The sequence below is a fragment of the Ictidomys tridecemlineatus genome, chromosome 14 (assembly GCF_052094955.1).
Source record: "Ictidomys tridecemlineatus isolate mIctTri1 chromosome 14, mIctTri1.hap1, whole genome shotgun sequence".
Taxonomy (NCBI): Eukaryota; Metazoa; Chordata; class Mammalia; order Rodentia; family Sciuridae; genus Ictidomys; species Ictidomys tridecemlineatus.
The window spans coordinates 65504337-65517679 of NC_135490.1; the positions used below are offsets into that span (position 1 = coordinate 65504337).

Here is a 13343-nt window from a genome sequence, read left to right on the forward strand (position 1 = left end):
CCAACTGAACTAGAAGACATGGGTCAGGCATAGGTCTCCTCAGTCCTGACTGTGCTGTTTCCACAACCTTTGCAGCAAGAACTCACAGGCAAGCTATTTCTTAGGAAAGGAAGAGCTCCACCTCTGCTGGGAAATGGGAAAGGAAGAATCACTCAGAGTTCTTGCTACATTTAAGGGGAATCCATTTAATGTTGCTGGATGATGTATTGATTGCAGATCTGTTGTAATTTCCATAAAGAAAATAAATTCTTTATTCCATCTATGGTACATTCAACAAATACTAACACATTCTCTAAATTATTGGATTATGCTACAAGGATACAGAATGTATCTTGAAAATTTGAAATCAAATAACTAAAATCTTAATTGAGCAAATAAGATATTTTTTCTTTAGAAATGTTTGTCATTGCTTTCAGTATTCTGACGTTACTATTCTAGTTCATTTAACAACCAAGTACTGGAAAATACCATTAATATATTTTTGTAACACAGCCCTTCACTCTACAAATGCTAACTGAACACCTATAATGTGCAAGCACTGTTTCATCAGGAATTACAAAAGAGTAAATGAATAAAACTTTGTTTTGGTCCTTAGGAATTAAGAATTTGTTTTGGCCCTTAGGAATTTAGGTCCTTAAGAATTTGGTCCTTAAGTGATTACTTAAATCTAGAAAGACGATTAAAAACAAACATGAAAAGCCTAGAAAAGGACTAATAGAGGTGTATATATTTTCAGAGCAGGGATGAATTCCCCCAATTTTCAACTAGGGATTTCATATTTAATAAAACCTTATGTGTTTATAAAGCAATATCCACCAAAATTAGAAACTTCTTAATTTCAAAATAAATGGACTGATTCCCTCTTAAATAATTAAGTTCACATTTACTTCTTCCAATACTCGCTTCCCTCTAGACCAAAGAATATAGTCAGCCCTCTGGATCTGTTGTTTCTGAATCTATTGAATAGATTCAACTAATCACAGGTCGAAAGAACTTGGGGGTGGGGGAAGCCAGGAATTTCCAAAAAGCAAAACTTGAATTTGCTACAAGATAAAACTATGTTAAATCCATACAAACAATGATATATACAGGTATTTTATGAAGTATTGGAATCGATCTAGTGATTACTTAAAGAAGCATACAGGAGCCAATGTATACATTTTATTGCAAGTATTACACTATTTTATATAAGGTACTTGAGCTTTGGCAGGTTCTGGTATCCACAGGGGGCCCTGTAAAACAATCTCCTGTGGACACTGAGGGAAACTGTATTAATGTTTGCTCGTGCTGACTTTAAAAGTTTTCTCCAAAAAGCAAGTTTTATTTGGCTTCATCAAAATGGTTCTGCAAAGGAGTTAATAATGGCTAATAACATAATTTGCATATTTAGAACACTTTTCACCTTCTAAAAATTTCTATTTCAATAGTTCTCATTTAGTCGCCACAAAACCCTGAGGAGAAAGCACAGTTATTATCTTTCTCTTTGTTTATGTGTGTGTGTGTGTGTGTGTGTGTGTGTTATTGTTGTTTTCATGGTACACAGAAGAATCTGAGATCCATAGGAGTCTTGTGAATGACAGTGACAACCAGCATTTGACAGAATCATCACACAAAAAGAAAATTGCCCTCCAATCTAAAATTACTTCCAAGCTGTTACACTTGAAAACTCACGTTCCCATTGTATATGGACTCTGAAAGACAGAATACACCCTGCAGCGCTCAGCATCCTGAGACCCCCCAGATTCTCCACCCATAGTACCTCATTCCTACCTGAGACACAAACAATCTCTCTTCTTTTCCCAATAAAGGATCAAAAAGCAGCTGTCATTTCTTCCATCCTAAAGAGCCAAAGCCCCTGTATTATGCCTTTTAAGAGTATCTGGGCTTTCCAACTTTGTTATAAACCTGCAGGAGATGTCTCCATTTTGAGCCACATATTTAGGACATTAGTTACCAAGTGGAAGAAATTTGAGGGCATGAAGTGGGCTTCACTCCCACTAACACCTTCCTCTGCCCTGTTTCCCTCTAGTGATTAACAACAGCCTTTGAGCTTATCTTCAGGGTCACTAGTGGAAAGAGGAGCTGGAACTAATGCACCCTGCTGCATATCCCTGGACAGAACATCAAGGATGAGCAATGACAGATAAAACAAGTAGAGAAAGCCCACAGAATCTCTAGGAGATGATATGACCATGAAAGAGACAGAGAGAAGGAAAGAAATCAATCAATCAATCAAGAAAGCAGCTGTGGTCTGAGAATGATGTCCCTAACCCCTTACTCCCCACCCCATATAGACAAGTTTGGTCCACCACAGCCTGACCTTATAGGCTCACACCCTGTGGTTCTGAAAATCCACCTCAAGTGCAGAAGGGAGTATGACTCTGAGGTCTGAGTGGGTAAAGCTGTTCTTACCTCGTAATGGGCCACGCGCTGAGATTCGGATATCAGTTGTGCACTGCACACCTTGCAGTAACTGTCTGTAAATAAATCCTGATCGATATCGGAGGACTTCATCAGGCTAAAGGAAATCAATAGAAAAGAGAAGAAAAGTGAGTTCACTGCTTTGATGTTGATGCAGGACATTCTACATGTGTAGTATGGGTTTCTCCACACCTTGAAGTTACCTTATGGACGAACTATAATAAGAGTACAGTTTATACTCGTTTCATAAATTCCCAATAGGGTTGCTGGTACCTTAAAAAATAATAATCTAGTTTTAGTTTTCCTGTTCAAACACACTGGAAATGTATTTAATGCTTAGTCAAGGATTTATGTGAGAGGGTATTTATATATGTGAGGTATATTAAGAAAATATTATAAATCATCCAACATAAGCAACAACAGGAAATAGCTCAAAGGAATTTTGTTATATCCACACACTAAAACAAGATATGACTCCCAAATCCAAATTCAAGTCAAATCCCTCTTTAAGATAATATTAACTAATATAGAAAAAGGTTTATCATAAATAACAAAAAAGATTTACAATGAGTGTGAACAGCATTATACTGAATTTGTTTTTAAATACAGATGCATGAAAACATTCTAAGAAGTTCTAACAAAATTTTAATATTAGTTATATTTCAGAGATTATAGATAAATATGCTTTTGAAATTGCCTTTATTTTAAACATTTCTATAATGCACACTTCTTGTTTTTTAGTTGAGAAACACTTTGTTTCTTAGTCAACACCTTTATAAGTAACACAATATTTAATTTTGAGTTCAATAACTGCATTTATGAAATTAAAAATTACAGACTAACTATACCTTTCCTTGCAGCTTCATACCTTGTTACATTAGGAGACTGATTTATGCTGACTTACACATTTAGGGGTGTTGAATGCTATCAAATCCACCTTTACTAGTAATCCATACCACAACTGAACCCACATGAGTAAATAAACATATCCTCCAGTTACAATCAAAATGCAGCCAAGGATCCCATGCTTGTGAAAGTGATCTGACAGAACTGTCTCACAGCAGTGAAGGGTCATATTACCACACAGAAACATACACCAGTGCATCAGAGTGGCCACAAACTCCACCTCATTTTACCTCCTATCTGCCAGGCAAAAATTAAAGTCTGTGCCAGACAGCAAGAGAGAAGCAAGAGAACCCTAGACAGCAGTAATGTGGCATGCACACCAGCATTCTCATTCCAGTGCTTTGTCCAAGATTGCTTTGCTGGCTACTGGAATGGGAGGAAACACTGCCTCTCTTGCATGACTCCACTTTCCATATATCAACTTCATTCCAGGTCTAATGCTACCAGGTGATGTTTCGTGAGTCACTCAACTGTCCATGCCTCAGTTTTCCAACACAAAAATCAAGATAATAATAGTTTCCATGCCTCCTTAGAAATTGCACTGAAGATCAAAGACAGAAATATGTAAGAAGGCACTATATAAATTCTAAAATTCTCTGCATTTGTAAGAAATCATTATCACATTTTTAATGACAATCATAATGTTGGTAAAATATTGACGAAGACCTAAGCAATGCAACCCAATGAAGAACTGTGGTCCAGTTAAAGTGATCTTTAAAACCCTCTAAATAGCTAAGCCATGTAAGTTCAGTATCTATCTGCAATAAAAGGCTGTTTTCCTCAACAACTGAAAACTCTCTTTCTTTCTATGACTTCTTTATAATGTTCCATGCATAGGGCTTTTGTTTTCCAAAAGTCAAAAAGATTTAGTTTCTGCTCCTGAAAGACAATAGTAAGTACTTCTGTTTTTTCAATACTCAGAGCAACCAATAATCATGCCAGATACTTAGAACCACTGAGTCTCACAGCTAATGTGGGCCTGTTATTTCTGGAAGCATCATTGTTGGCAGATGGCTCAGCTGGCCTAGAGTCCAGCACCTTCCATGCCTGAGGGTCACTACTCCCTCACAAGGCAACCTGTTCCAGAGAGGCTGGAAGATCTAGCTGTTAGTTTTTTTCTTAGGTTGAGTCAAAATATTTCCCACTGTAGCTTTCATGAATTCATCTTAGATTCATCACAGAATGATTCTATTCTCCCTTTTTCATGAGATATCTTCTCTCAAGTTTTCGAAGATGACTCTCTTCTCTCTATTCCCAAGTCCTGCTCTGTTTCATCATCTTTGTCTCTATTTCTCCATGGCTCATCTTCAAAAGCAGTATCTAAAAGACTCCAGAGAGGGACTACCTGGGGCAGAAGAGCACAGATTCAACTGACCAGCGAAACATCACTTGTCATTTGTTATGGTCTCTATTCACAGACCAGAATGAAAATGGAGAAGAGGAGTTTTGATGATAGGAAAATATAGTACAACATGTTGAAATGTCAAATGGGAAAAGAAAACTTAGTAAGGTGTATTTTTAAAACCAAGTTTCTATAAGTGGTTGTGTTTAAATATGATCATGTTCCCTGCTATTTCTAATAAAGAGGAGCACGAAGATAAATTCATGGGTGACCTGGTTAATAGGAATCTCCAAACTCCCTGTACACTCCTTCCTCATTATACAACCAACTGCAGAAATCAAACACTGTGAAAGGATATTCAAGGTACGCAATGGGCCGAGTGAGGCCCGTAGGAGTCTGTGTCTCGGTGAAGCAGCTGTGCTGCAGAAATAGCTTTAAAGGCAGAATATAAAATGTGTATACTAAAAAAAAAAAAAAAAAAAATCAAAGGCAGAGAAAAATATCATGGCTTTTTCCACAGTTTTATATAAGAATATTGATTTGAACAAGTCTATATGTAATAAAAAAAGGCAATAAAGGCCCTTCTGAAACCTGAGACATGAATGAAATACTTGAGTAAGTTGAATTCTAGTGGGAGGCAATTAGTGGACAAGTGTCAGCCTGGTTTGTGCGTGAGACCTTCCTCCAGGAAGAGAACTCTCTGCATGTAGGTCGTTTTAGACAACCAGAGTCCAATTTATGACTCAAAGCCTGGAGTTCTCCAGGGAAGGTTGCCACTGGCTCCCCTCCTGTGGTTTGTTTGGAATAGGATTCTCCACCTCTCTGGTCTTCAGCATAGGAAAAGTGGTAAGAAAAAGGAAGGCACAACACGCAGTGCTTCTGTCCATGGTCCTGACGAGTCCATGTCTTCACCAGCAGCTGGTCAGTCTACACTGTCCCATCACGACCAATGTGTGGTAACCTTCACCTTGGGAACATGCTTACTGTGTAATGCCATAAGGTCTTGGGACGTGCACATGGAGACAAGAGTGGCAAAAGGAAGGAGTCTAATTCCCTGAGTCTGAACTTGATATGCAAAAAATGCTTCCTCATTGTTGTCCAATTCCAGAACATTCCAAAAGTGCATTCAAAAGCAACCGTGGATGGGCTGGGGATATACCTCAGTTGGTAGAGTGCTTGTCTTGAATGTACAAGGCCCTAAATTCAATCCCCAGCACCACAAAAAAAAAAAGCAACCGTGGAGGACTTGAGTAACCTCTATGGTGCTCTTCAGAATTCACAGAGGACAGTGCCACCTGTAATTTAGTTAGGAGGTCTAGAACAGAGTAGAGACTATATTAGAGTCTGATCAGATTCTCTTTTTCTGTCCCAGGGGTTTATACTTCAATAGATCCATTTATGTGAGTAGCAGTGACAGTATAAAAGTCAAATGTGCACCTAGATACAATAAATAAAGGAAATATAGAGGGCGACAACTATTTATTCTATAATGGTTACTAAGAATCTATTATGATTAAGGTACAGGGATAATACAAGGCACAGCTGGACTCCAACTTTTCATGGGCTTGTAAATCACACACACACACACACACACACACACACACACACACACACACACACGTAACTAAGATACAGTGTTTTAGTCAGCTTTTCATTGCTGTGACTAAAGGACCCAGACAGAACAACTGTAGAGGAGGAACAGATTATATTTAAGGGCTCATGGTTTCAGAGGTCTCAATCCACAGACAGCAGCTCTGTTTTGTGGGGCTTGAGTGAAGCAGAACATCACGGCAGAATAGTGTGGTGGAGGGAAGCAGCTCACATGATGATAAGGAAACAGAGACTTCACTCTCCAGGTACAAAATACATACCCCATACTCCCACCCCATGAACCATTTCCTCCAGCTACACCCCACCTGCCTCCAATAGCACGCAGTTAATCCCACCAGGGATTAATTCACTGATTAGATTAAGACTATAACCCAATCATTTCTCCTCCAAACCTTCTTGCATTGTCTCACAAGTGAGCTTTTGGGGGACACCACATCTAAACCATAACAGCTAGTGAAATTTAACAGGTGAAAAGTGCTAGAAAATTGGAGAAGGAAGGGATTATTAAGGACTCTTCCTGTCTGTTGTATAAGAGTTGAAGATTTGAGGATAGGTATGATTAGAAGGGAGGAAAATGGGTTTCAACTCAGAAGCTAATTCTCTTCGTGGCACAGAAAAAAAAATCTTTCTATCAGTAAGCACAAGAAGCCATACAAGAAGGGCAGTGGGAGAGCTAGTTTGGGATAAAATATAACCTAAGGGGAAGAGAGAATGAAAAAAAATCACAAAACCAATATGGAGGAAGGAGAGACTAGGGGAGAAGAGCCAGATCCTAAATGATTCTAATACATAACCTATGGCCTTTTTCAGGGTTCTCACTTTCCTCTTAGCTCTTCAAGAGAAACCTGGGGCTTGATCGAAAAGAGTAATGTTCTTCCTTCTTTTCCATTTCTGGTGTGAAAATAACTTTGAACCAGAGAATCTCAAAACCCATGCAGGGCTCTTCAGAGGACAAACACATTAATTCCCATCCAGGTCTGGTTGCTTACCAACTAGGTGGTTCGGCAAATCCCATTCCCTCTCTGAGTTTTGGTTCCCTGGTTTGTGAAATGGGTTAAAAGTCCTCACAAGGTTATTGTGAGGATTAGACATGATGTACGTGAAGCATCAAACAGACGGTGGCATATGGCAGATACTCAAGAAGCCAATATTACAACCATTCCACCATTATTAGTAATATTATTAATTTCACTTTATCATTCTTATTTTCAGAAGGATGCTGTAAATATTTAAGAAGAGAAATAAATAGAACCATATTGGAGGCTAAGAGAGAAGATAACAGACCCGGTGTACTGAAATCATAGCTTTTATTGCTATTATAGTCTTTTGTATTAACAATGTAATCCTCAGAAGCGGCCTGTTTCCACTGAAATGCAGCTGGCAATGCCTCCTGCCAGCTGATACGCATGCCTTGTGCCTGTGAAGACCCAGCACTTCATAAAATGCTTAAAATCTATTTTCGTTTTCAGAAGGTGCTTATATGAGCAGAGTTTGACAAAAACCTTTGTCCCACCCTCTACCCCCCGCCATTAGTGCTCATATCCCTGAGACCTGCACCCCAAGGGCACACAGGAGAAGCACATGTCATCCAAGTTTGACAGAGGCCCATGCATTATAGCAATGTGAGCAGTCACTCATGCTTCCCGAGTAGAATCTCCACTATCCCTGTCCCTAGTGGGGAGAAGACCCTGGCTTAGGGACCCTGCTGAATGGGCCTTTGTCATAGGCTGGGACAACATTTTTTTCACTTGGAAGTTCATCCAGGAGCTCTAATAACCTGCCTTCCACCCATTCTCTCCCCTCATTATCCCTTTAGGGATAGGATTGAAAACTCATGTTATCCTTAACCAGAGTTCCTTTTGCCATTAGAACAGGTTTTCTGAATTTCCCAACTACCACTCATTGTGACAATGTGAGCTCTTCAGTATCAGGTTTGTGTATCCTCTCAAGATGGCCTCAGAAGCAAAAATTCCTGACCTGCAAGTCATGAAGACTTTTCTTAAGTGCTGCCTGAGCCAGTCTCTGTGCTAAGGGCCTTACTATATACATCACCTGGTTTAATTCCCTCAATGAGGTGTATAGAAACACCAATCTCATTCTCTGCATGACAAGACTAAGGTGTAAGAGCTGAGTTATTTGCCCAAAGGTCATTCAACTTCTATGTGGTTGTCAGTTTTTAAAGCCAGGGCTGAGTTGTATGCAAACAGGTTTAACCTCTGCCCTGGGCTGCCTTCCTCAGTGACAGGTAGGCCACCAGTCTGTTTTCTACTACCTCCATCTAGGGACACTAAAAACTACTTAAAATGAAAGTCAAGAGTAGACATCCTACATAGAATAGGCTGGGGCCAGAAAAGCCTGACTCTCCAGGTGAACCCTTGCATTCTGATCTCAGTGCCCAGACTACCCTCTCTGTGTGTGACTGAACCAAGCTGGATCCCACCAACATCTTCCTGAACATTCTGCTTCTGCTTGCATTTCCATAAAGATTGGACTTCTGCAAGCTGACCACTCTCAGATACTTACTGCTACCCTTCCACATGGGCCAACACTCCAAGAAGTCTCTGCACTCCCTGATCAGGCAGCTCTCCTCTTGTCCCATCTGGGACCTTCCACTACATACCACATGCCCAACACCAAACAGTTGTCCCAGAACTTTCCTCATCATTGACACATAAAAAGGTAGACAAAGTTTGAAATATGATATATCAAGAACTATGTAATGTTTTGAACAACCAACAATAAAAATTTAAAAAAAGGTAGACAAAAATATCACTAATTTAAATGAACCATCCCGATTATAAATGTGAAATAGATGTGAAGCATTTCACTGCTCTTTAAATTTAGCCATATCTTAAAATTATTAATATCCAAAAGGCTTTTGAAATAATTTCTGCTTTGATTTACTGGAGAGGATGAAACTGCTTGGAAAGGAGGTAAACATAGAAAGAGGGCTGGTCCATCTTTAGCACCTAACAAATAAGCCTTAGTCTGCTCCTTTGTTTTCCTTTTGAGCTTTTTATTCCCTGAACCCTGGAGCATCTTTTAGTGCTTTCATGATTATGGCCTAATTTTTGCTCCTTTCCCCTTTTGGGTTCCTGCCACTATCTTTTCAAGGCAAGTAAAAAATTCTTCCTTGCTCAGAACAAAAATTCTTCCTTGCTCCCACACAACAAAAGGAGGAAGATTTGGGAGGCAAACAGGTGGCTTCAGAATTCAGCTCTGTACTATCCACCTACAGCCTCCACTCATGCCCAACCGCCTGAGTAGATGGGCTGGAAACAGGACCTGCTCAGGCCCCTTCACAACTCCCTCCAAGTGAAGGTGGGTAAAACAAGCTGGTTGCCGTGGCAGCAGACCAAGCAGAAAAAAATAACTATGAAAAGTACTCAAGAAATGAAAGCATATTGGTCTTCTTTAAAATCAGGCCAGAGAAAGGGGGCAAGTACACACAAGGATGTCTGGACCCTGATCTCAGTGCTGTGGATACCAGCACACACACAGGTCAACAGACAGGGGAGTCCTCCATGCAGTGGCTGAAAGCAGAGTGAGGGGTAAGTACATGACCAGCTTAAAGAACCTATTTGTTTCCATTTCTCAGGATGGGAGCCTTTTTTCTGGTCTGGTTCTGCCTCCCCTATTCCTGAAGTTGGTCAGATGAAGGAATTTGGCAGTGCAGGCCCCTCACCATACATCATCCAGATGCAGGTGCACGCTCTGCTTTCTAGCCTGAGCTTTGTTTAAAGAGAAAGAGAGAAAGACACTCCCCACACCACTCCCTTCCCTTGCTTGGCATTGCCAGGAGCTGCAGAGCTGACTCACACCACTTGAATAATTGCCTTTTAATGGCACCATTTTCTTCACTTGTAAAACCAGGCCTGTGATTCCTGACTCAGAAGCATTTGCCACTGCTGGGCACACACACATCACCCTCAGCCCCAGGGTAGGGGAATCATATCTGTCAGTCTTGCTCACATATGGCACAGGCTGGCCTGGTGGCATCTGGAAAGGAGGGCAGCAAACATAGCGCCAGCTCACAGGAGGACACTCTGGGCCAACCTCTTTGGGCATACATATGTGCCTGGTTCCTTGCCACCTCTCCACTCTCTGGTCTCTTGTCCTTTGTCTGAATGAGCAACTCTGAATCACAGATCCCAGATGGCATGAATAGAGATGGTACTGACCAGCCCAGCCCAAGGCTTCAGACTTTCTATGTAATTCTGTATAGATTCCTCTGATATTCTATAGCACTCACCAAAAGGCCTCTGCCTAAGAAATTACACATCCTCACTTTGATTCCTGCTTTATTCATTAAATGGATTTTTATCAAGCGATTACTATGTGCCTGGTGCTGATCTGAGCATGGGATGTACAGCTGTGAACAAACTTACAAAGTCCTGATCTCATAGAAGAGGTTCACATACTGGGATACAGTAAACTCCGTTCTACATAAACACGGACAGGCTTCCGCTCTCCTTCACATAAATAAAATATTCACACCAACTGGAACACGTGGCTTTGGCACTCCCACAAATGTCAGTCACATCATTCCAGAATCTCTTCTTGCTCCCTAGGTCCTGGCTAAGATTCCAATACTGGATCTTTGCCTTCCCCTATCAGTAAGACTGGGGATGCAAGTCCCAAAGGCAAGCAGGGCTAGCAGAAAATCCAAAAGATGAAAAACATTCCATCTGAATTTCCTAAAGGTCTTTTCAGCATCAGCTTTGGGGAGATCCTGAGGGGTCTGACAGTAACAAGCCTGACAGCACCCAGCTGTCTAGGTCTAGGCGGAGTGATGGGCTGCTGTCTCAGGGAAAGCATCCTTCGCATCTGTAGGACACTATTGGATAAACTCAAGCACCTTCGCCAATCACAGTGGAGGGAGAAGAAGCACTAGCTATCTCTTTCTGCAGTTTCAGGGAGGGAATGAAGGAGGGGGGTGGAGATCTTGAATTTTCAATTGGGTTACCACTTGGAGTCAGAGCAAAACAGAGCCCACATTACAGGAAGAAAGCCAGAGGCAGAGAAAAACAAAACAAAACAAAACAACAACAACAACAACAAATCAATAACCCACAAAGAGAAAGAAGGGAGGGAAGGAGAAAATATGAGGGAGTAAAACATGCTTCTTATGTTTTCTGTCTCTCATTTCATCAAACTGAAAGGGCTGTGCACCCAGGCGGAAAAGCCACTCACATTTTACAGAATAGGCTCCCACTCTCCCCCACTCAGAAGCAGAAAACTAACGTGGATTCCTCACTTTGCAATGCATTAGCCACCTGAATAAAGCAGGTGTATGCTCAAGATAGATAGAGCTTCCTAACAAGCTGAAAGACCATACAATCTTCTTTTTAACAGTGGATGCAAGCCTTCAAAAATGCAGTTTATAAATAAGTATTCCATTACTGTAACTTGTTTACATGATTTATCTTCACAAGACTGCCCCTACTGAACCAGACAGATTGAGGGCAGATTTAAATGCAGCTATCACATCTAGGGCTTGAGTAGGCACAGTTCTACACCTGTGTCCAATGCAGAAGGAGGCACAGAAAAGACAGACCAAGCTGCTGCAGGGAAAACTATTACTTTTATTTGAATCCACACTCTGAGGCTGCTGCATGGGCTGTCAGTCAACCAGCAGACATTTCCAGCTCCCTTCTTTATTACCACACACTAATTTGACATGGCTTCTCCAGAGAATCCAAACTGCTGGGTTCTAATTTGTCTACTGACCTTCCTAAAATCAGAAAACTTGGAGTGGCATCCTGGAGTGGCCAAAGTGCAAGATTCAGGAATTAAAACATTGCAAGTGAAAGGGAAGGGACTACCTATTAATGAATTGAAAAATGATTGTTTGCAAGTCTTTCTTTCCCTGAAATCCTTCAACCAGAACCTCATTTGGTTTGAGATCTTGTGACACTTCCTGCTTGGGGGTACAGCGAGAAGCGGTAAAAGTAATGAAGGACTTCAGCTACCATGGAATAATAAGACTGCGAAGTTTATTGTATACATATTATGCTTATTAGTCAGCAATGAGGAGATTAGTGACAATTAGAATTTCTGGCTATTTAAGTGTTGGGGAAGGTCTGGACACAAGATCTTTTATAAATTTTTGAGAGGACAATAAATTAAAAGTGAACCATAATCTTACCAAAATGAACAACCCAGCAACCGCATTCCTAGTTGCAGGCATGAAAAAAAAACAAAAACTCTTGTTCATGCACAACATGAGGCATGTAAAGGAAGATAATGGTAGCATTATTCAAATAGCAAAACCTGCAATCAGCCTGCATCCACAGCTACAGGAGAGTGAATGAATAAATTGAGGTAAAGTCACAACATGAATGAAGCACAACAACACACCGGAGTATGACTGATCACAGAAAACTAATATTCACGTGAGAAAAGCAAGTGCAAATAGCATGTATATAAGTCTTTGTTATAAAGTCAGAACAATTACAATAAAAAATATATACATCTTGGGGAAACAGATAAAATACAACCGTAAAACTGTCAAACCGTGAGGACAGAATTCAGGGTGCTGACTATCTCAGGTGGGGAAAGCAGAAGGATGAGAGAGAACCCCATGTCTAGAAGTAAGTTGCTGCTCACTGTGTTATTGAAGATGGTAAATGATGAGAGATGATTGACTGATAGATGACAGAGAGACACTGTTTGTCATGGTTTGAACAGGAAGTATCCCCTAAGAGCTCATGTATGTGACAATGCAGGAATGTTCAGAGATGAAATGATTGGTTTGTGAGAGCTGTGGCCTAATCAGTGGACTAATCCATTTGATGGATTACTTTGAAAAGACTACTGTACTGGATGGTAACTGTAGGCAGGTACAGTGTGGCTGGATGAAGGTCATTGAGGGCCTTTGGAGTTCATAGTTTGATCCTAGTACATCTCTCTTTTCTCTCCACCTTTCTCTCTCTCTCTCTCTCTCTCTCTCTCTCTCTCTCTCTCTCTCTCTCTCTCTCTCTCCTGAATGCTACACGCTGAGCAGCTTTCTCCCACCATGCCCTTCTGCTGTAAAGTTCTGCTTCTCCTCGGGCTCAGAATA

At 40.7% G+C, this 13343-nt stretch overlaps 1 protein-coding gene across 3 annotated transcripts in view; it reads right to left on the reverse strand.

The window, feature by feature from the left end:
• Zmat4 (zinc finger matrin-type 4) overlaps window positions 1–13343 on the reverse strand; it is a 348227-nt gene that overhangs the window by 277999 nt on the left and 56885 nt on the right. For all 3 annotated transcript variants that reach the window (XM_078031256.1, XM_078031255.1, XM_078031254.1), the window contains exon 2: window positions 2413–2518. In XM_078031256.1, coding sequence (XP_077887382.1) covers window positions 2413–2514 — 102 coding nt within the window. In that variant the 5' untranslated portion in view covers window positions 2515–2518. The remainder of the gene's footprint in view (window positions 1–2412; window positions 2519–13343) is intronic.